Raw genomic sequence first — 24,356 nt, 5'->3', positions numbered from 1 at the left:
CTCTCTTTTTCTCAGGGAGATATCTGTACACTGACTGGTGTCTCTCAGTCCCCTCTCTATCTCAGGGAGATTTCTGTACACTGACTGGTGTCTCTCAGTACCCTCTCTCTCTCTCAGGGAGATATCTGTACACTGATTGGTGTCTCTCAGTTCCCTCTCTTACTAAGGGAGATATTTGTACACTGACTGGTGTCTCTCAGTCCCCCCTCACTCTCAGGGAGATACCTGTACACTGACTGGTGTCTCTCAGGCTCCCCTCTCTCTCTCATCAAGATATCTGTACACTGACTAATGTCTCTCAGTCCCCTCATTCTCTCTCTCAGGGAGATATCTGTACACTGACTGGTGTCTCGAAGTCCCCTCTCTGACTCTGTCTCAGGGAGATATCTGTGCACTGACTGGTATCTCTCAGTCCCCCCTCTCTCTCTTTCTCAGGGAGATATCTGTACACTGACTGGTGTCTCTCAATCCCCTCTCTCTCTCAGGGATATATCTGTACACTGACTGTGATCTCTCAGTCCCCTCGCTCTCTCTTTCTCAGGGAGATATCTGTACACTGACTGGTGTCTCTCAGTCCCGTGTCTGTCTCAGGGAGATATCTGTACACTGACTGGTGTCTCTCAGTCCCCTCTCTTTCTCAGGGAGATATCTTTACACTGACTGGTGTCTCACAGTTCCCTGTCTCTCTCTCAGGGAGAAATCTGTACACTGACTGTCATCTCTCACTATCACCTCTCTCTTTTTCTCAGGGAGATATCTGTACACTGACTGGTGTCTCTCAGTCCCGTCTCTGTCTCAGGGAGATATCTGAACACTGACTGGTGTCTCTCTCAGTCCCCCCTCACTCTCAGGGAGATATTTGTACCCTGACTGGTCTCTCTCACTCCCCTCTCCCTCTCTCAGGGAGATATCTGTACACTGACTGGTGTCTCTCAGTCCCCTCTCTCTCTCTCAGGGAGATATCTGTACACTGACTGGTGTCTCTCAGTCCCCTCTCTCTCAGAGATATATCTGTACACTGACTGGTGTCTCTCAGTCCCCCCTCTCTCAGGGAGATATCTGTACACTGACTGGTGTCTCTCAGTCCCACCTCTCTCACAGGGAGACGTGTGTGCACTTACTCGTGTCTCTCAGTCCCCTCTCTCCCTGTCTCAGGGAGATATCTGTACACTGACTGGTGTCTCTCAGGCTCCCCTCTCTCTCTCTCAGCAAGATATCTGTACACTGACTAATGTCTCTCAGTCCCCTCACTCTCTCTCTCAGGGAGATATCTGTACACTGACTGGTGTCTCTCAGTCCCCTCTCTCTCTCTGTCTCAGGGAGATATCTGTGCACTGACTGGTATCTCTCAGTCCCCTTTCTCTCTCAGGGAGATATCTGTACACTGACTCTGATCTCTCAGTCCACCCTCTCTCTCTTTCTCAGGGAGATATCTGTACACTGACTGGTGTCTCTCAGTCTCCTCTCTCTCTCTCAGGGATATATCTGTACACTGACTGTGATCTCTCAGTCCCCCCTCTCTCTCTTTCTCAGGGAGATATCTGTACACTGACTGGCGTCTCTCAGTCCCCTGTCTGTCTCAGGGAGATATCTGTACACTAACTGGTGTCTCTCAGTTCCCTCTCTGTCTCAGGGAGATTTCTGTACACTGACCGGTATCTCTCAGTCCCCTCTCTTTCTCAGGGAGATATCTTTACACTGACTGGTGTCTCACAGTTCCCTCTCTCTCTCTCTCAGGGAGAAATCGGTACACTGACTGTCATCTCTCACTCCCACCTCTCTCTTTTTCTCAGGGAGATATCTGTACACTGACTGGTGTCTCTCAGTCCCCTCTCTATCTCAGGGAGATTTCTGTACACTGACTGGTGTCTCTCTCAGTCCCCTCTCTTACTAAGGGAGATATTTGTGCACTGACTGGTGTCTCTCAGTCCCCCCTCACTCTCAGGGAGATATTTGTACCCTGACTGGTCTCTCTCACTCCCCTCTCCCTCTCTCAGGGAGATATCTGTACACTGACTGGTGTCTCTCAGTCCCCTCTCTCTTTCAGGGAGATATCTGTACACTGACTGGTGTCTCTCAGTACCCTCTCTCTCTCTCAGGGAGATATCTGTACACTGATTGGTGTCTCTCAGTTCCCTCTCTTACTAAGGGAGATATTTGTACACTGACTGGTGTCTCTCAGTCCCCCCTCACTCTCAGGGAGATACCTGTACACTGACTGGTGTCTCTCAGGCTCCCCTCTCTCTCTCATCAAGATATCTGTACACTGACTAATGTCTCTCAGTCCCCTCATTCTCTCTCTCAGGGAGATATCTGTACACTGACTGGTGTCTCTAAGTCCCCTCTCTGACTCTGTCTCAGGGAGATATCTGTGCACTGACTGGTATCTCTCAGTCCCCCCTCTCTCTCTTTCTCAGGGAGATATCTGTACACTGACTGGTGTCTCTCAATCCCCTCTCTCTCTCAGGGATATATCTGTACACTGACTGTGATCTCTCAGTCCCCTCGCTCTCTCTTTCTCAGGGAGATATCTGTACACTGACTGGTGTCTCTCAGTCCCCTGTCTGTCTCAGGGAGATATCTGTACACTGACTGGTGTCTCTCAGTCCCCTCTCTTTCTCAGGGAGATATCTTTACACTGACTGGTGTCTCACAGTTCCCTGTCTCTCTCTCAGGGAGAAATCTGTACACTGACTGTCATCTCTCACTATCACCTCTCTCTTTTTCTCAGGGAGATATCTGTACACTGACTGGTGTCTCTCAGTCCCGTCTCTGTCTCAGGGAGATATCTGAACACTGACTGGTGTCTCTCTCAGTCCCCTCTCTTACTAAGGGAGATATTTGTGCACTGACTGGTGTCTCTCAGTCCCCCCTCACTCTCAGGGAGATATTTGTACCCTGACTGGTATCTCTCAGTCCCCTCTCTCTCTCAGGGAGATATCTGTACACTGACTGGTGTCTCTCAGTCCCCCCTTCTCTCTCAGGGAGATATCTGTACAATGTCTGGTGTCTCTCAGTCCCCTCTCTCTCTCAGGGAGATATCTGTACACTGACTGGTGTCTCTCAGTCCCCTCTCTCTCTCTCTCTCTCTCTCTCTCAGGGAGATATCTGTACACTGACTGGTGTCTCTCAGTCCCCCCCGCCATCTCTCTCAGGGAGATATCTGTACACTGACTGGTGTCTCTCAGTCCCCTCACTCTCTCTCTCAGGGAGATATCTGTACACTGACTGGTGTCTCTCAGTCCCCTCTCTCTCTCAGGGAGATATCTGTACACTGACTGGTGTCTCTCAGTCCCCCCTCTCTCAGGGAGATATCTGTACACTGACTGGTGTCTCTCAGTCCCACCTCTCTCACAGGGAGACGTGTGTGCACTTACTCGTGTCTCTCAGTCCCCTCTCTCCCTGTCTCAGGGAGATATCTGTACACTGACTGGTGTCTCTCAGGCTCCCCTCTCTCTCTCTCAGCAAGATATCTGTACACTGACTAATGTCTCTCAGTCCCCTCACTCTCTCTCTCAGGGAGATATCTGTACACTGACTGGTGTCTCTCAGTCCCCTCTCTCTCTCTGTCTCAGGGAGATATCTGTGCACTGACTGGTATCTCTCAGTCCCCTTTCTCTCTCAGGGAGATATCTGTACACTGACTCTGATCTCTCAGTCCACCCTCTCTCTCTTTCTCAGGGAGATATCTGTACACTGACTGGTGTCTCTCAGTCCCCTCTCTCTCTCTCAGGGATATATCTGTACACTGACTGTGATCTCTCAGTCCCCCCTCTCTCTCTTTCTCAGGGAGATATCTGTACACTGACTGGCGTCTCTCAGTCCCCTGTCTGTCTCAGGGAGATATCTGTACACTAACTGGTGTCTCTCAGTCCCCTCTCTGTCTCAGGGAGATTTCTGTACACTGACCGGTATCTCTCAGTCCCCTCTCTTTCTCAGGGAGATATCTTTACACTGACTGGTGTCTCACAGTTCCCTCTCTCTCTCTCTCAGGGAGAAATCGGTACACTGACTGTCATCTCTCACTCCCACCTCTCTCTTTTTCTCAGGGAGATATCTGTACACTGACTGGTGTCTCTCAGTCCCCTCTCTATCTCAGGGAGATTTCTGTACACTGACTGGTGTCTCTCAGTACCCTCTCTCTCTCTCAGGGAGATATCTGTACACTGATTGGTGTCTCTCAGTTCCCCCTCACTCTCAGGGAGATATTTGTACCCTGACTGGTCTCTCTCACTACCCTCTCCCTCTCTCAGGGAGATACGTGTACACTGACTGGTGTTTCCCAGTCCCCTCTCTCTCTCAGGGAGATATCTGTACACTGACTGGTGTCTCACAGACCCCCTCTCTCTCTCAGGGTGATATCTGTACACTGACTGTGATCTCTCAGGCTCCCCTCTCTCTCTCTCTCAGGGAGATATCTGTACACTGACTGGTGTCTCTCAGTCCCCTCTCTCTCAGGGAGATATCTGTGCACTGACTGGTGTCTCTCCATCCCCCCTATCTCTCTCAGGGAGATATCTGTACACTGACTGGTCTCACTCAGTCCCCTCTCTCTCTCTCTCTCTCTCAGGGAGATATCTGTACACTGACTGGTGTCTCTCAGTCCCCTCTCTCTCTCTCTCAGGGATATATCTGTACACTGACTGTGATCTCTCAGTCCCCCCTCTCTCTCTTTCTCAGGGAGATATCTGTACACTGACTGGCGTCTCTCAGTCCCCTGTCTGTCTCAGGGAGATATCTGTACACTAACTGGTGTCTCTCAGTTCCCTCTCTGTGTCAGGGAGATTTCTGTTCACTGACAGGTATCTCTCAATCTCCTCTCTTTCTCAGGGAGATATCTTTACACTGACTGGTGTCTCACAGTTCCCTCTCTCTCTCTCTCAGGGAGAAATCGGTACACTGACTGTCATCTCTCACTCCCACCTCTCTCTTTTTCTCAGGGAGATATCTGTACACTGACTGGTGTCTCTCAGTCCCCTCTCTATCTCAGGGAGATTTCTGTACACTGACTGGTGTCTCTCAGTACTCTCTCTCTCTCTCATGGAGATATCTGTACACTGATTGGTGTCTCTCAGTTCCCTCTCTTACTAAGGGAGATATTTGTACACTGACTGGTGTCTCTCAGTCCCCCCTCACTCTCAGGGAGATATTTGTACCCTGACTGGTCTCTCTCACTACCCTCTCCCTCTCTCAGGGAGATACCTGTACACTGACTGGTGTCTCCCAGTCCCCTCTCTCTCTCAGGGAGATATCTGTACACTGACTGGTGTCTCACAGACCCCCTCTCTCTCTCAGGGTGATATCTGTACACTGACTGTGATCTCTCAGGCTCCCCTCTCTCTCTCAGGGAGATGTCTCTACACTGACTGGTGTCTCTCAGTCCCCTCTCTCTCAGGTTGATATCTGTACACTGACTGGCGTCTCTCAGTCCCCTCTCTCACTCAGGGAGATACCTGTACACTGACTGGTGTCTCTCAGTCCCCTCTCTCTCTCAGGAAGATATCTGTACACTGACTGGTGTCTCTCAGTCCCCTCTCTCTCTCAGGAAGATATCTGTACTTTGACTGGGATATCTCAGTTGTCTCTCTCTCTCAGGGAGATATCTGTACACTGGAGGAGAAAGTCAGGTCTGCAGATGCTGGAAATCAGAGATGGAAATGTGTTGCTGGAAAAACGCAGCAGGTCAGGCAGCATCTAGGGAACAGGAGAATCGACGTTTCGGGCATTCCTGAAGAAGGGCTAATGCCCGAAACGTCGATTCTCCTGTTCCCGAGATGCTGCCTGACCTGCTCCGTTTTTCCTGCAACACATTTCGATATCTGTACACTGACTGGTGTCTCTCAAGTTCCCTCTCTTTCTCAGGGAGATATCTGTACACTGACTGTGATCTCTCAGTCCCGTCTCTCTCTCTCTCAGGGAGATATCTATATACTGACTCTGATCCTTCAGTCCCCCCTCTGTCTCTTTCTCAGGGAGATATCTGTACACTGACTGGTGTCTCTTAATCCCCTCTCTCTCTCAGGGAGGTATCTGTACACTGACTGGCGTCTCTCAGTTCCCTCTCTTTCTCAGGGAGATATCTGTGCACTGACTGGGATCTCTCAGTCCCCCCTCTCTCTCTTTCTCAGGGAGATACCTGTACACTGACTGGTGTCTCTCAGTCCCCTCTCTCTCTCTCTCAGGGAGATATCTGTGCACTGACTGGTGTCTCTCAGTCCCCTCTCTCTCTCAGGGAGATATCTGTACACTGACTGGTGTCTCTCAGTCCCCCCCCCATCTCTCTCAGGGAGATATCTGTACACTGACTGGTGTCTCTCAGACCCCTCCCTCTCTCAGGGAGATATCTGTACATTGACTGGTGTCTCTCAGTCCCCCCTCTCTCAGGGAGATATCTGTACACTGACTGGTGTCTCTCAGTCCCCTCTCTCTCTCTCAGGGAGATATCTGTACACTGACTGGTCTCTCTCAGTCCCCTCTCTCTCTCTCTCAGGGAGATATCTGTACACTGACTGGTGTCTCTCAGGCTCCCCTCTCTCACAGCAAGATATCTGTACAATGACAAATGTCTCTCAGTCCCCTCACTCTCTCTCTCAGGGAGATATCTGTACACTGACTGGTGTCTCTCAGACCCCTCTCTCTCTCTGTCTCAGGGAGATATCTGTGCACTGACTGGTATCTCTCAGTCCCCTTTCTCTCTCAGGGAGATATCTGTACACTGACTCTGATCTCTCAGTCCACCCTCTCTCTCTTTCTCAGGGAGATATCTGTACACTGACTGGTGTCTCTCAGTCCCCTCTCTCTCTCTCAGGGATATATCTGTACACTGACTGTGATCTCTCAGTCCCCCCTCTCTCTCTTTCTCAGGGAGATATCTGTACACTGACTGGCGTCTCTCAGTCCCCTGTCTGTCTCAGGGAGATATCTGTACACTAACTGGTGTCTCTCAGTTCCCTCTCTGTCTCAGGGAGATTTCTGTACACTGACCGGTATCTCTCAGTCCCCTCTCTTTCTCAGGGAGATATCTTTACACTGACTGGTGTCTCACAGTTCCCTCTCTCTCTCTCTCAGGGAGAAATCGGTACACTGACTGTCATCTCTCACTCCCACCTCTCTCTTTTTCTCAGGGAGATATCTGTACACTGACTGGTGTCTCTCAGTCCCCTCTCTATCTCAGGGAGATTTCTGTACACTGACTGGTGTCTCTCAGTACCCTCTCTCTCTCTCAGGGAGATATTTGTACACTGATTGGTGTCTCTCAGTTCCCCCTCACTCTCAGGGAGATATTTGTACCCTGACTGGTCTCTCTCACTACCCTCTCCCTCTCTCAGGGAGATACGTGTACACTGACTGGTGTTTCCCAGTCCCCTCTCTCTCTCAGGGAGATATCTGTACACTGACTGGTGTCTCACAGACCCCCTCTCTCTCTCAGGGTGATATCTGTACACTGACTGTGATCTCTCAGGCTCCCCTCTCTCTCTCTCTCAGGGAGATATCTGTACACTGACTGGTGTCTCTCAGTCCCCTCTCTTTCTCAGGGAGATATCTTTACACTGACTGGTGTCTCACAGTTCCCTGTCTCTCTCTCAGGGAGAAATCTGTACACTGACTGTGATCTCTCAGGCTCCCCTCTCTCTCTCTCTCAGGGAGATATCTGTACACTGACTGGTGTCTCTCAGACCCCTCTCTCTCTCTGTCTCAGGGAGATATCTGTGCACTGACTGGTATCTCTCAGTCCCCTTTCTCTCTCAGGGAGATATCTGTACACTGACTCTGATCTCTCAGTTCCCCCTCTCTCTCTTTCTCAGGGAGATATCTGTACACTGACTGGCGTCTCTCAGTCCCCTGTCTGTCTCAGGGAGATATCTGTACACTAACTGGTGTCTCTCAGTCCCCTCTCTGTCTCAGGGAGATTTCTGTACACTGACTGGTGTCTCTCAGTCCCCTCGCTTTCTCAGGGAGATATCTTTGCACTGACTGGTGTCTCACAGTTCCCTCTCTCTCTCTCAGGGAGAAATCGGTACACTGACTGTCATCTCTCACTCCCACCTCTCTCTTTTTCTCAGGGAGATATCTGTACACTGACTGGTGTCTCTCAGTCCCCTCTCTATCTCAGGGAGATTTCTGTACACTGACTGATGTCTCTCAGTACCCTCTCTCTCTCTCAGGGAGATATCTGTACACTGATTGGTGTCTCTCAGTTCCCTCTCTTACTAAGGGAGATATTTGTACACTGACTGGTGTCTCTCAGTCCCCCGTCACTCTCAGGGAGATATTTGTACCCTGACTGGTCTCTCTCACTACCCTCTCCCTCTCTCAGGGAGATACCTGTACACTGACTGGTGTCTCTCAGTCCCCTCTCTCTCTCAGGGAGATATCTGTACACTGACTGGTGTCTCACAGACCCCCTCTCTCTCTCAGGGTGATATCTGTACACTGACTGTGATCTCTCAGGCTCCCCTCTCTCTCTCAGGGAGATGTCTCTATACTGACTGGTGTCTCTCAGTCCCCTCTCTCTCAGGTTGATATCTGTACACTGACTGGCGTCTCTCAATCCCCTCTCTCACTCAGGGAGATACCTGTACACTGACTGGTGTCTCTCAGTCCCCTCTCTCTCTCAGGAAGATATCTGTACTTTGACTGGGATATCTCAGTTGTCTCTCTCTCTCAGGGAGATATCTGTACACTGGAGGAGAAAGTCAGGTCTGCAGATGCTGGAGATCAGAGATGGAAATGTGTTGCTGGAAAAACGCAGCAGGTCAGGCAGCATCTAGGGAACAGGAGAATCGACGTTTCGGGCATTCCTGAAGAAGGGCTAATGCCCGAAACGTCGATTCTCCTGTTCCCGAGATGCTGCCTGACCTGCTCCGTTTTTCCAGCAACACATTTCGATATCTGTACACTGACTGGCGTCTCTCAAGTTCCCTCTCTTTCTCAGGGAGATATCTGTACACTGACTGTGATCTCTCAGTCCCGTCTCTCTCTCTCTCTCAGGGAGATATCTATACACTGACTCTGATCCTTCAGTCCCCCCTCTGTCTCTTTCTCAGGGAGATATCTGTACACTGACTGGTGTCTCTTAAACCCCTCTCTCTCTCAGGGAGATATCTGTACACTGACTGGCGTCTCTCAGTTCCCTCTCTTTCTCAGGGAGATATCTGTGCACTGACTGGGATCTCTCAGTCCCGTCTCTCTCTCTCTCAGGGATATATCTGTACACTGACTGGGATCTCTCAGTCCCCCCTCTCTCTCTTTCTCAGGGAGATATCTGTACACTGACTGGCGTCTCTCATTCCCCTCTCTCTCTCAGGGAGATATCTGTACACTAACTGGTGTCTCTCAGTCCCCTCTCTGTCTTTCAGGGAGAAATCTGTACACTGACTGTCATTTCTCACTCCCCTCTCCCTCTCTCAGGGAGATACCTGTGCACTGACTGGTGTCTGTCAGTCCCCCTCTCTCCCTGTCTCAGGGAGATATCTGTACACTGACTGGTGTCTCTCAGACTCCCCTCTCTCTCTCAGCAAGATATCTGTACACTGACTAATGTCTCTCAGTCCCCTCTCTCTCTCAGGGAGATATCTGTACACTGACTGGTGTCTCTCAGTCCCCTCTCTCTCTCAGAGAGATATCTGTACACTGACTGGTGTCTCTCAGTCCCCCCTCTCTCAGGGAGATATCTGTACGCTGACTGGTGTCTCTCAGTCCCCCCTCTCTCAGGGAGATATCAGTACACTGACTGGTGTCTCTGAGTCCCCTCTCTCTCAGGGAGATAGCTGTACACTGACTGGTGTCTCTCAGTCCCCTCTCTCTCTCTCTGTCTCAGGGAGATATCTGTACACTGACTGGTGTCTCTCAGTCCCCTCTCTCTCTCTGGGAGATATCTGTACACTGACTGGTGTCTCTCAGTCCCCTCTCTCTCAGGGAGATATCTGTGCACTGACTGGTATCTCTCAGTCCCCTCTGTCTCTCAGGGAGATATCTGTACACTGACTGGTGTCTCTCAGTCCCCTCTCTCTCAGGGAGATATCTGTACACTGACTGGTGTCTCTCAGTCCTCTCTCTCTCTCTCAGGGAGATATCTGTACACTGACTGGTGTCTCTCAGTCCCCCCCTCTCTCTCAGGGAGATATCTGTACACTGACTGGTGTCTCTCAGGCTCCCCTCTCTCTCTCAGCAAGATATCTGTACACTGACTAATGTCTCTCAGTCCCCTCACTCTCTCTCTCAGGGAGATATCTGTACACCGACTGGTGTCTCTGAGTCCCCTCTCTCTCAGGGAGATATCTGTACACTGACTCGTGTCTTCAGTCCCCTCTCTCTCTCAGGGAGATATCTGTACACTGACTGGTATCTCTCAGTCCCCTCTCTCTCTCAGGGAGATATCTGTACACTGACTGGTGTCTCTCAGTCCCCTCTCTCTCAGGGAGATATCAGTACAGTGACTGGTGTCTCTCAGTCCCCTCTCTCTCAGAGAAATATCTGTACACTGACTGGTGTCTCTCAGTCCCCCCTCTCTCAGGGAGATATCTGTACACTGACTGGTGTCTCTGAGTCCCCTCTCTCTCAGGGAGATATCTGTACACTGACTGGTGTCTCTGAGTCCCCTCTCTCTCTCTCTCTCAGGGAGATATCTGTACACTGACTGATGTCTCTCAGTCCCCTCTCTCTCAGGGAGATATCTGTACACTGACTGGTGTCTCTCAGTCCCCTCTCACTCTCAGGGAGATATCTGTACACTGAATGGTGTCTCTGAGTCCCCTCTCTCTCAGGGAGATAGCTGTACACTGACTGGTGTCTCTCAGTCCCCTCTCTCTTTCTGTCTCAGGGAGATATCTGTTCACTGTCTGGTGTCTCTCAGTCCCCCCCTCTCTCTCAGGGAGATATCTGTACACTGTCTGGTGTCTCTCAGTCCCCTCTCTCTCAGAGAAATATCTGTACACTGACTGGTGTCTCTCAGTCCCCTCTCTCTCAGGGAGATATCTGTACACTGACTGGTGTCTCTCAGTCCCCCCTCTCTCTCTCAGGGAGATATCTGTACACTGACTGGTGTCTCTCAGTCCCCTCTCTCTCAGGGAGATATCTGTACACTGACTGGTGTCTCTCAGTCCCCTCTCACTCTCAGGGAGATATCTGTACACTGACTGGTGTCTCTCAGTCCCCTCTCTCTCTCAGGGAGATATCTGTACACTGACTGGTGTCTCTCAGTCCCCTCTCTCTGTCAGGGAGATATCTGTATACTGACTGGTGTCTCTCAGTCCCCTCTCTCTCTCTCAGGGAGATATCTGTACACTGACTGGTGTCTCTCAGGCTCCCCTCTCTCTCTCAGCAAGATATCTGTACATTGACTAATGTCTCTCAGTCCCCTCACTCTCTCTCTCAGGGAGATATCTGTACACTGACTGGTGTCTCTGAGTCCCCTCTCTCTCTCTCAGGGAGATATCTGTACACTGACTGGTGTCTCTGAGTCCCCTCTCTCTCTCTCAGGGAGATATCTGTACACTGACTGGTGTCTCTCAGTCCCCTCTCTCTCTCAGGGAGATAGCTGTACACTGACTGGTGTCTCTCAGTCTCCTCTCTCTCTCTCTCTCAGGGAGATATCTGTACACTGACTGGTGTCTCTCAGTCCCCTCTCTCTTTCTGTCTCAGGGAGATATCTGTACACTGACTGGTGTCTCTCAGTCCCCTCTCTCTCTCAGGGAGATATCTGTACACTGACTGGTGTCTCTCAGTCCCCTCTCTCTCTCAGGGAGATATCTGTACACTGACTGGTGTCTCTCAGTCCCCCCTCTCTCTCTCAGGGAGATACCTGTACACTGACTGGTGTCTCCCAGTCCCCTCTCTCTCTCTCAGGGAGATATCTGTACACTGACTGGTGTCTCTCAGGCTCCCCTCTCTCTCTCAGCAAGATATCTGTACATTGACTAATGTCTCTCAGTCCCCTCACTCTCTCTCTCAGGGAGATATCTGTACACTGACTGGTGTCTCTGAGTCCCCTCTCTCTCTCTCAGGGAGATATCTGTACACTGACTGGTGTCTCTGAGTCCCCTCTCTCTCAGGGAGATAGCTGTACACTGACTGGTGTCTCTCAGTCTCCTCTCTCTTTCTGTCTCAGGGAGATATCTGTACACTGACTGGTGTCTCTCAGTCCCCTCTCTCTCTCAGGGAGATATCTGTACACTGACTGGTGTCTCTCAGTCCCCTCTCTCTCTCAGGGAGATATCTGTACACTGACTGGTGTCTCTCAGTCCCCTCTCTCTCTCAGGGAGATATCTGTACACTGACTGGTGTCTCTCAGTCCCCCCTCTCTCTCTCAGGGAGATACCTGTACACTGACTGGTGTCTCCCAGTCCCCTCTCTCTCTCTCAGGGAGATATCTGTACACTGACTGGTGTCTCTCAGTCCCCTCTCTCTCTCAGGGAGATATCTGTACACTGACTGGTGTCTCTCAGTCCCCTCTCTCTCTCTCTCAGGGAGATATCTGGACACTGACTGGTGTCTCTCAGTCCCCCCTCTCTCTCTCAGGGAGATATCTGGACACTGACTGGTGTCTCTCAGTCCCCCCTCTCTCTCAGGGAGATATCTGTACACTGACTGGTGTCTCTCAGTCCCCTCTCTCTCTCTCTGTCTCAGGGAGATATCTGTACACTGACTGGGGTCTCTCAGTCCCCTCTCTCTCTCTCTCTCTCTCTCTCAGGGAGATATTTGTACGCTGACTGGTGTCTCTCAGACCCCCCTCACTCTGCTGGCTATCACCCCAATGCCCTGTCCCATCATCAATGAGGCACATGTCAGGAGTGTCGGTGGGGGGGGGGTATACTCTCCACCCTCCCCAGACTGAGAGTGGTGCAGCTCTGACAACACGCGAGATGCTCGACACTGTCAGTCAGAGCCGCTCCCCATCCACTCCCTCCATCGAGACACTGACCACCCCTACCCGAACCTCTGACCCAGAGGGGCAGCCCTGCATTCCCTCTGAATGACGGCACCACCCCCCTCCCTCCACCACCACTTGTGGGAAGGGGAGGTGGCGCGTTAACTCCTGCATGTTCCCCTCTGAGGCCACTCCCTCTGGTCTTGGTGACAACACTGGGGCGTTCCCTCAGGGTCCAAGTCCTGGAGCTCCCTCCCTGAGGGCACCATGTGCATGGGGGGGCGGCCGGGGGATGATTAATGGTGTGGGGGGAGCAAAAGGGGGGATAAATGAGAAAGTTGGCTCCAGAATTGTGAGAATTGGTGTGTGAATAGACTGGGAGTGTACACACTGGGATTTCAGAGGATGAGATGGTGGGGGATCTTATGACCTTATGAAGGGGATAAAGAGACAGAGAGGCGGGGCCTTGTTTCTCCTGGGGAACGAGGGGGAAATACCCTCACAGGAAGGCGGGAGTGGATGAGATGTACATGATGAGTCAGTGCTTTGACCCATCCCAGAATAGAGGCTGTGTTTGCAGTGGTGATCTGTGTGATCGAGAGACAGTAGCAGCTGAGCACTAAGGTGTTCAGAGAATCCCTGACTGGGAGTAACTCACCTGGAAGGGGGTGTTGATCTCCAAGGTGTACTGCTCGATGGTTTCGATGAAGAGCTGTTGGACGGAGAGCGAGAGAAAGGCAGACAGAGGTTAGACTGTACAGACGCCTGAGCAGCTCTCCTTCGTGGCTCTCACACACACTCTCTCTCACACAGTCTCATTCGCTGTCTTACACACACACACGCTCTCTTACACACACTCTCTGCCATACAGACACACACTCAGACACATGCAAACATTTCCACAATCATTATTTACTCTCACACACAGAGACACACTCTCACAAAGAGAGGCACATACTGACACACTCACACACACAGAGACACATACTCACACAGAGACACACACTTACCCAGAGACACATACTGACATGCTCTCAAAGAGAGACACACACTCTCACAGAGAGAAATTCTCATACACGCACACAAACAAACTCTCAGATCCACCCTCTCACACAGCGATACACCCAACACACAAAAGCACACACACAAACTCTCAGTCCTGTTAAAGCAGAGTGCAGTGAGAGAGAGAGAGACACACAAACTCTCAGTCCTGTTAAAGCAGAGTGCAGTGAGAGACACATACACGGACTCAGTCCTGTTAAAGCAGAGTGCAGTGAGAGAGAGAGAGACACACACACTCTCAGTGCTGTTAAAGCAGAGTGCAGTGAGAGACACACACACGCTCTCAGTCCTGTTAAAGCAGAGTGCAGTGAGAGAGAGACACACACACACACTCTCAGTGCTGTTAAAGCAGAGTGCAGTGAGAGAGACACACACGCTCTCAGTCCTGTTAAAGCAGAGTGCAGTGAGAGACACACACACGCTCTCAGTCCTGTTAAAGCAGAGTGCAGTGAGAGAGAGACACACACACACTCTCAGTCCTGTTAAAGCAGAGTGCAGTGAGAGACACACACACGCTCTCAGTCCTGTTAAAGCAGAGTGCAGTGAGAGACACACACACGCTCTCAGTCCTGTTAAAGCAGAGTGCAGTGAGAGACACACACACACGCGCTCTCAGTCCTGTTAAAGCAGAGTGCAGTGAGAGACACACACACGCTCTCAGTCCTGTTAAAGCAGAGTGCAGTGAGAGACACACACACGCTCTCAGTCCTGTTAGAGCAGAGTGCAGTGCGAGAGAGACACACACACGCTCTCAGTCCTGTTAAAGCAGAGTGCAGAGAGAGACACACACACACTCTCAGTCCTGTTAAAGCAGAGTGCAGTGAGAGAGACACACACACACGCTCTCAGTCCTATTAAAGCAGAGTGCAGTGAGAGACACACACACACACTCTCAGTGCTGTTAAAGCAGAGTGCAATGAGAGAGAGAGACACACACACACTCTCAGTGCTGTTAAAGCAGAGTGCAGTGAGAGAGAGAGACACACACACACTCTCAGTCCTGTTAAAGCAGAGTGCAGTGAGAGACACACACACGCTCTCAGTCCTGTTAAAGCAGAGTGCAGTGAGAGACACACACACGCTCTCAGTCCTGTTAGAGCAGAGTGCAGTGCGAGAGAGACACACACACGCTCTCAGTCCTGTTAAAGCAGAGTGCAGTGAGAGAGAGAGACACACACACACTCTCAGTGCTGTTAAAGCAGAGTGCAGTGAGAGAGAGACACACACACACTCTCAGTCCTGTTAAAGCAGAGTGCAGTGAGAGACACACACACGCTCTCAGTCCTGTTAAAGCAGAGTGCAGTGAGAGACACACACACGCTCTCAGTCCTGTTAGAGCAGAGTGCAGTGCGAGAGAGACACACACACGCTCTCAGTCCTGTTAAAGCAGAGTGCAGTGAGAGAGAGAGACACACACACACTCTCAGTGCTGTTAAAGCAGAGTGCAGTGAGAGAGAGACACACACACACTCTCAGTCCTGTTAAAGCAGAGTGCAGTGAGAGAGAGAGACACACACACACTTTCAGTGCTGTTAAAGCAGAGTGCAGTGAGAGAGTGACACACACACGCTCTCAGTCCTGTAAAAGCAGAGTGCAGTGAGAGAGAGAGACACACACACGCTCTCAGTCCTGTTAAAGCAGAGTGCAGTGAGAGACACACACACACACTCTCAGTCCTGTTAAAGCAGAGTGCAGTGAGAGAGAGACACACACACACGCTCTCAGTCCTGTTAAAGCAGAGTGCAGTGAGAGAGAGACACACACACACTCTCAGTCCTGTTAAAGCAGAGTGCAGTGAGACACACACACACGCTCTCAGTCCTGTTAAAGCAGAGTGCAGTGAGACACACACACACGCTCTCAGTCCTGTTAAAGCAGAGTGCAGTGAGAGAGAGACACATACACGCTCTCAGTCCTGTTAGAGCAGAGTGCAGTGCGAGAGAGACACACACATGCTCTCAGTCCTGTTAAAGCAGAGTGCAGTGAGAGAGAGAGACACACACACGCTCTCAGTGCTGTTAAAGCAGAGTGCAGTGAGAGAGTGACACACACACGCTCTCAGTCCTGTTAAAGCAGAGTGCAGTGAGAGAGAGACACACACACACTCTCAGTCCTGTTAAAGCAGAGTGCAGTGAGACACACACACACGCTCTCAGTCCTGTTAAAGCAGAGTGCAGTGAGAGACACACACACGCTCTCAGTTCTGTTAAAGCAGAGTGCAATGCGAGAGAGACACACACACGCTCTCAGTGCTGTTAAAGCAGAGTGCAGTGAGAGACACACACACGCTCTCAGTCCTGTTAAAGCAGAGTGCAGTGAGAGAGAGAGACACACACACACTCTCAGTGCTGTTAAAGCAGAGTGCAGTGAGAGACACACACACGCTCTCAGTTCTGTTAAAGCAGAGTGCAATGCGAGAGAGACACACACACGCTCTCAGTGCTGTTAAAGCAGAGTGCAGTGAGAGACACACACACGCTCTCAGTTCTGTTAAAGCAGAGTGCAATGCGAGAGAGACACACACACGCTCTCAGTGCTGTTAAAGCAGAGTGCAGTGAGAGACACACACACGCTCTCAGTCCTGTTAAAGCAGAGTGCAGTGAGAGAGAGAGACACACACACACTCTCAGTGCTGTTAAAGCAGAGTGCAGTGAGAGAGAGACACACACACACTCTCAGTCCTGTTAAAGCAGAGTGCAGTGAGAGAGAGACACACACACACTCTCAGTCCTGTTAAAGCAGAGTGCAGTGAGAGAGAGACACACACACGCTCTCAGTCCTGTTAAGGCAGAGTGCAGGAGAGACACACACACGCTCTCAGTCCTGTTAAAGCAGAGTGCAGTGAGAGAGAGACACACACGGTCTCAGTCCTGTTAAAGCAGAGTGCTGTGAGACACACACACGCTCTCAGTCCTGTTAAAGCAAAGTGCAGTGTGAGAGAGACACACACACGCTCTCAGTCCTGTTAAAGCAGAGTGCAGTGAGAGACACACACACGCTCTCAGTCCTGTTAAAGCAGAGTGCAGTGAGAGAGACACACACACGCTCTCAGTCCTGTTAAAGCAGAGTGCAGTGAGAGACACACACACACGCTCTCAGTCCTGTTAAAGCAGAGTGCAGTGAGGGAGAGAGACACACACACTCTCAGTCCTGTTAAAGCAGAGTGCAGTGAGAGAGAGACACACACACACTCTCAGTCCTGTTAAAGCAGAGTGCAGTGAGAGACACACACACGCTCTCAGTCCTGTTAAAGCAGAGTGCAGTGAGAGACACACACACACGCTCTCAGTCCTGTTAAAGCAGAGTGCAGTGAGAGAGACACACACAAGCTCTCAGTCCTGTTAAAGCAGAGTGCAGTGAGAGACACACACACGCTCTCAGTCCTGTTAAAGCAGAGTGCAGTGAGAGAGAGACACACACACGCTCTCAGTCCTGTTAAAGCAGAGTGCAGTGAGAGACACACACACGCTCTCAGTCCTGTTAAAGCAGAGTGCAGTGAGAGACACACAAACGCTCTCAGTCCTGTTAAAGCAGAGTGCAGTGAGAGAGAGAGACACACACACCCTCTCAGTCCTGTTAAAGCAGAGTGCAGTGAGAGAGAGACACACACACACTCTCAGTCCTGTTAAAGCAGAGTGCAGTGAGAGACACACACACGCTCTCAGTCCTGTTAAAGCAGAGTGCAGTGAGAGACACACAAACGCTCTCAGTCCTGTTAAAGCAGAGTGCAGTGAGAGAGAGACACACACACACTCTCAGTCCTGTTAAAGCAGAGTGCAGTGAGAGAGAGACACACACACACTCTCAGTCCTGTTAAAGCAGAGTGCAGTGAGAGACACACACACGCTCTCAGTCCTGTTAAAGCAGAGTGCAGTGAGAGACACACACACACGCTCTCAGTCCTGTTAAAGCAGAGTGCAGTGAGAGAGACACACACAAGCTCTCAGTCCTGTTAAAGCAGAGTGCAGTGAGAGACACACACACGCTCTCAGTCCTGTTAAAGCAGAGTGCAGTGAGAGAGAGACACACACACGCTCTCAGTCCTGTTAAAGCAGAGTGCAGTGAGAGACACACACGCTCTCAGTCCTGTTAAAGCAGAGTGCAGTGAGAGACACACACACGCTCTCAGTCCTGTTAAAGCAGAGTGCAGTTAGAGACACACACACTCGCTCTCAGTCCTTTTAAAGCAGAGTGCAGTGAGAGAGAGAGACACACACACTCTCTCAGTCCTGTTAAAGCAGAGTGCAGTGAGAGTGACACACACACGCTCTCAGTCCTGTTAAAGCAGAGTGCAGTGAGAGAGAGACACACACACTCGCTCTCAGTCCTGTTAAAGCAGAGTGCAGTGAGAGAGACACACACACGCTCTCAGTCCTGTTAAAGCAGAGTGCAGTGAGAGACACACACACACGCTCTCAGTCCTGTTAAAGCAGAGTGCAGTGAGAGAGTGACACACACACGCTCTCAGTCCTGTTAAAGCAGAGTGCAGTGAGAGAGAGAGACACACACACTCGCTCTCAGTGCTGTTAAAGCAGAGTGCAGTGAGAGACACACACACACGCTCTCAGTCCTGTTAAAGCAGAGTGCAGTGAGAGAGTGACACACACACACTCTCAGTCCTGTTAAAGCAGAGTGCAGTGAGAGAGTGACACACACACGCTCTCAGTCCTCTTAAAGCAGAGTGCAGTGAGAGAGAGACACACACTCGCTCTCAGTCCTGTTAAAGCAGAGTGCAGTGAGAGAGAGAGACACACACACTCTCTCAGTCCTGTTAAAGCAGAGTGCAGTGAGAGACACACACACACGCTCTCAGTCCTGTTAAAGCAGAGTGCAGTGAGAGAGTGACACACACACGCTCTCAGTCCTGTTAAAGCAGAGTGCAGTGAGAGAGAGACACACACACGCTCTCAGTCCTGTTAAAGCAGAGTGCAGTGAGAGACACACACACACGCTCTCAGTCCTCTTAAAGCAGAGTGCAGTGAGAGACACACACACAGGCTCTCAGTCCTGTTAAAGCAGAGTGCAGTGAGAGAGAGAGACAGACACGCTCTCAGTCCTGTTAAAGCAGAGTGCAGTGAGAGAGAGACACACACACTCTCTCAGTCCTGTTAAAGCAGAGTGCAGTGAGAGAGAGACACACACACGCTCTCAGTCCTGTTAAAGCAGAGTGCAGTGAGAGACACACACACGCTCTCAGTCCTGTTAAAGCAGAGTGCAGTGAGAGATACACACACGCTCTCAGTCCTGTTAAAGCAGATTGCAGTGAGGGAGAGAGACACACACACACTCAGTCCTGTTAAAGCAGAGTGCAGTGAGAGAGAGACACACACACGCTCTCAGTCCTGTTAAAGCAGAGTGCAGTGAGAGAGAGACACACACTCGCTCTCAGTCCTGTTAAAGCAGAGTGCAGTGAGACACACACACACGCTCTCAGTCCTGTTAAAGCAGAGTGCAGTGAGAGACACACACACACTCTCAGTCCTGTTAAAGCAGAGTGCAGTGAGAGAGAGACACACACACGCTCTCAGTCCTGTTAAAGCAGAGTGCAGTGAGAGAGACACACACACTCGCTCTCAGTCCTGTTAAAGCAGAGTGCAGTGAGAGACACACACGCTCTCAGTGCTGTTAAAGCAGAGTGCAGTGAGAGACACACACACACTCTCAGTCCTGTTAAAGCAGAGTGCAGTGAGAGAGAGACACACACACGCTCTCAGTCCAGTTAAAGCAGAGTGCAGTGAGAGAGACACACACACTCGCTCTCAGTCCTGTTAAAGCAGAGTGCAGTGAGAGACACACACACACTCTCAGTGCTGTTAAAGCAGAGTGCAGTGAGAGAGAGTGACACAGACACGCTCTCAGTCCTGTTAAAGCAGAGTGCAGTGAGAGAGACACACACACGCTCTCAGTCCTGTTAAAGCAGAGTGCAGTGAGAGAGAGAGAGACACACAAACTCTCAGTCCTGTTAAAGCAGAGTGCAGTGAGAGACACATACACGGACTCAGTCCTGTTAAAGCAGAGTGCAGTGAGAGAGAGAGAGACACACACACTCTCAGTGCTGTTAAAGCAGAGTGCAGTGAGAGACACACACACGCTCTCAGTCCTGTTAAAGCAGAGTGCAGTGAGAGAGAGACACACACACACACTCTCAGTGCTGTTAAAGCAGAGTGCAGTGAGAGACACACACACGCTCTCAGTCCTGTTAAAGCAGAGTGCAGTGAGAGAGAGACACACACACGCTCTCAGTCCTGTTAAAGCAGAGTGCAGTGAGAGACACACACACACGCGCTCTCAGTCCTGTTAAAGCAGAGTGCAGTGAGAGACACACACACGCTCTCAGTCCTGTTAAAGCAGAGTGCAGTGAGAGACACACACACGCTCTCAGTCCTGTTAGAGCAGAGTGCAGTGCGAGAGAGACACACACACGCTCTCAGTCCTGTTAAAGCAGAGTGCAGAGAGAGACACACACACACTCTCAGTCCTGTTAAAGCAGAGTGCAGTGAGAGAGACACACACACACGCTCTCAGTCCTATTAAAGCAGAGTGCAGTGAGAGACACACACACACACTCTCAGTGCTGTTAAAGCAGAGTGCAATGAGAGAGAGAGACACACACACACTCTCAGTGCTGTTAAAGCAGAGTGCAGTGAGAGAGAGAGACACACACACACTCTCAGTCCTGTTAAAGCAGAGTGCAGTGAGAGACACACACACGCTCTCAGTCCTGTTAAAGCAGAGTGCAGTGAGAGACACACACACGCTCTCAGTCCTGTTAGAGCAGAGTGCAGTGCGAGAGAGACACACACACGCTCTCAGTCCTGTTAAAGCAGAGTGCAGTGAGAGAGAGAGACACACACACACTCTCAGTGCTGTTAAAGCAGAGTGCAGTGAGAGAGAGACACACACACACTCTCAGTCCTGTTAAAGCAGAGTGCAGTGAGAGACACACACACGCTCTCAGTCCTGTTAAAGCAGAGTGCAGTGAGAGACACACACACGCTCTCAGTCCTGTTAGAGCAGAGTGCAGTGCGAGAGAGACACACACACGCTCTCAGTCCTGTTAAAGCAGAGTGCAGTGAGAGAGAGAGACACACACACACTTTCAGTGCTGTTAAAGCAGAGTGCAGTGAGAGAGTGACACACACACGCTCTCAGTCCTGTAAAAGCAGAGTGCAGTGAGAGAGAGAGACACACACACGCTCTCAGTCCTGTTAAAGCAGAGTGCAGTGAGAGACACACACACACACTCTCAGTCCTGTTAAAGCAGAGTGCAGTGAGAGAGAGACACACACACACGCTCTCAGTCCTGTTAAAGCAGAGTGCAGTGAGAGAGAGACACACACACACTCTCAGTCCTGTTAAAGCAGAGTGCAGTGAGACACACACACACGCTCTCAGTCCTGTTAAAGCAGAGTGCAGTGAGACACACACACACGCTCTCAGTCCTGTTAAAGCAGAGTGCAGTGAGAGAGAGACACATACACGCTCTCAGTCCTGTTAGAGCAGAGTGCAGTGCGAGAGAGACACATACACGCTCTCAGTCCTGTTAGAGCAGAGTGCAGTGCGAGAGAGACACACACAAGCTCTCAGTCCTGTTAAAGCAGAGTGCAGTGAGAGACACACACACGCTCTCAGTCCTGTTAAAGCAGAGTGCAGTGAGAGAGAGACACACACACGCTCTCAGTCCTGTTAAAGCAGAGTGCAGTGAGAGACACACACGCTCTCAGTCCTGTTAAAGCAGAGTGCAGTTAGAGACACACACACTCGCTCTCAGTCCTTTTAAAGCAGAGTGCAGTGAGAGAGAGAGACACACACACTCTCTCAGTCCTGTTAAAGCAGAGTGCAGTGAGAGAGACACACACACGCTCTCAGTCCTGTTAAAGCAGAGTGCAGTGAGAGACACACACGCTCTCAGTCCTGTTAAAGCAGAGTGCAGTTAGAGACACACAGACTCGCTCTCAGTCCTTTTAAAGCAGAGTGCAGTGAGAGAGAGAGACACACACACTCTCTCAGTCCTGTTAAAGCAGAGTGCAGTGAGAGTGACACACACACGCTCTCAGTCCTGTTAAAGCAGAGTGCAGTGAGAGAGAGACACACACACTCGCTCTCAGTCCTGTTAAAGCAGAGTGCAGTGAGAGAGACACACACACGCTCTCAGTCCTGTTAAAGCAGAGTGCAGTGAGAGACACACACACACGCTCTCAGTCCTGTTAAAGCAGAGTGCAGTGAGAGAGTGACACACACACGCTCTCAGTCCTGTTAAAGCAGAGTGCAGTGAGAGAGAGAGACACACACACTCGCTCTCAGTGCTGTTAAAGCAGAGTGCAGTGAGAGACACACACACACGCTCTCAGTCCTGTTAAAGCAGAGTGCAGTGAGAGAGTGACACACACACACTCTCAGTCCTGTTAAAGCAGAGTGCAGTGAGAGAGTGACACACACACGCTTTCAGTCCTGTTAAAGCAGAGTGCAGTGAGAGAGAGACACACACTCGCTCTCAGTCCTGTTAAAGCAGAGTGCAGTGAGAGAGAGAGACACACACACTCTCTCAGTCCTGTTAAAGCAGAGTGCAGTGAGAGACACACACACACGCTCTCAGTCCTGTTAAAGCAGAGTGCAGTGAGAGAGTGACACACACACGCTCTCAGTCCTGTTAAAGCAGAGTGCAGTGAGAGAGAGACACACACACGCTCTCAGTCCTGTTAAAGCAGAGTGCAGTGAGAGACACACACACACGCTCTCAGTCCTCTTAAAGCAGAGTGCAGTGAGAGACACACACACAGGCTCTCAGTCCTGTTAAAGCAGAGTGCAGTGAGAGAGAGAGACAGACACGCTCTCAGTCCTGTTAAAGCAGAGTGCAGTGAGAGAGAGACACACACACTCTCTCAGTCCTGTTAAAGCAGAGTGCAGTGAGAGAGAGACACACACACGCTCTCAGTCCTGTTAAAGCAGAGTGCAGTGAGAGACACACACACACGCTCTCAGTCCTGTTAAAGCAGAGTGCAGTGAGAGACACACACACGCTCTCAGTCCTGTTAAAGCAGAGTGCAGTGAGAGATACACACACGCTCTCAGTCCTGTTAAAGCAGATTGCAGTGAGGGAGAGAGACACACACACACTCAGTCCTGTTAAAGCAGAGTGCAGTGAGAGAGAGACACACACACGCTCTCAGTCCTGTTAAAGCAGAGTGCAGTGAGAGAGAGACACACACTCGCTCTCAGTCCTGTTAAAGCAGAGTGCAGTGAGACACACACACACGCTCTCAGTCCTGTTAAAGCAGAGTGCAGTGAGAGACACACACACACTCTCAGTCCTGTTAAAGCAGAGTGCAGTGAGAGAGACACACACACTCGCTCTCAGTCCTGTTAAAGCAGAGTGCAGTGAGAGACACACACGCTCTCAGTGCTGTTAAAGCAGAGTGCAGTGAGAGACACACACACACTCTCAGTCCTGTTAAAGCAGAGTGCAGTGAGAGAGAGACACACACACGCTCTCAGTCCAGTTAAAGCAGAGTGCAGTGAGAGAGACACACACACTCGCTCTCAGTCCTGTTAAAGCAGAGTGCAGTGAGAGACACACACACACTCTCAGTGCTGTTAAAGCAGAGTGCAGTGAGAGAGAGTGACACAGACACGCTCTCAGTCCTGTTAAAGCAGAGTGCAGTGAGAGAGACACACACACGCTCTCAGTCCTGTTAAAGCAGAGTGCAGTGAGAGACACACACACTCGCTCTCAGTCCTGTTAAAGCAGAGTGCAGTGAGAGAGTGACACACACACGCTCTCAGTCCTGTTAAAGCAGAGTGCAGTGAGAGAGAGACACACACACTCGCTCTCAGTCCTGTTAAAGCAGAGTGCAGTGAGAGAGACACACACTCGCTCTCAGTCCTGTTAAAGCAGAGTGCAGTGAGAGAGAGACACACACTCGCTCTCAGTCCTGTTAAAGCAGAGTGCAGTGAGAGACACACACACACACTCTCAGTCCTGTTAAAGCAGAGTGCAGTGAGAGACACACACACACTCTCAGTCCTGTTAAAGCAGAGTGCAGTGAGAGAGAGACACACACACGCTCTCAGTCCTGTTAAAGCAGAGTGCAGTGAGAGAGACACACACACTCGCTCTCATGCCTGTTAAAGCAGAGTGCAGTGAGAGAGAGACACACACTCGCTCTCAGTCCTGTTAAAGCAGAGTGCAGTGAGAGACACACACACACGCTCTCAGTCCTGTTAAAGCAGAGTGCAGTGAGAGACACACACACTCGCTCTCAGTCCTGTTAAAGCAGAGTGCAGTGAGAGAGAGACACACACACACTCTCAGTCCTGTTAAAGCAGAGTGCAGTGAGAGAGAGACACACACACGCTCTCAGTCCTGTTAAAGCAGAGTGCAGTGAGAGAGTGACACACACACGCTCTCAGTCCTGTTAGAGCAGAG

The 24,356-nt window shown here is 50.8% G+C and overlaps 1 protein-coding gene across 1 annotated transcript in view; it reads right to left on the bottom strand.

Annotated features, from left to right (window-relative positions):
- Positions 1–24,356, bottom strand: part of LOC148138261 (RING finger protein 112-like) — a 149,726-nt gene that overhangs the window by 56,297 nt on the left and 69,073 nt on the right. The window contains exon 8 of the mRNA XM_087981906.1: positions 13,527–13,580. Coding sequence (XP_087838032.1) covers positions 13,527–13,580 — 54 coding nt within the window. The remainder of the gene's footprint in view (positions 1–13,526; positions 13,581–24,356) is intronic.

This window comes from Chiloscyllium plagiosum, unplaced genomic scaffold (assembly GCF_037043375.1).
Source record: "Chiloscyllium plagiosum isolate Xiang-an unplaced genomic scaffold, Cpla_swu_hap1 HiC_scaffold_41, whole genome shotgun sequence".
Lineage (NCBI taxonomy): Eukaryota > Metazoa > Chordata > Chondrichthyes > Orectolobiformes > Hemiscylliidae > Chiloscyllium > Chiloscyllium plagiosum.
The sequence above is the reverse complement of the archived record's forward strand: the minus strand, read 5'-3'. Positions and strand labels throughout refer to the sequence as shown.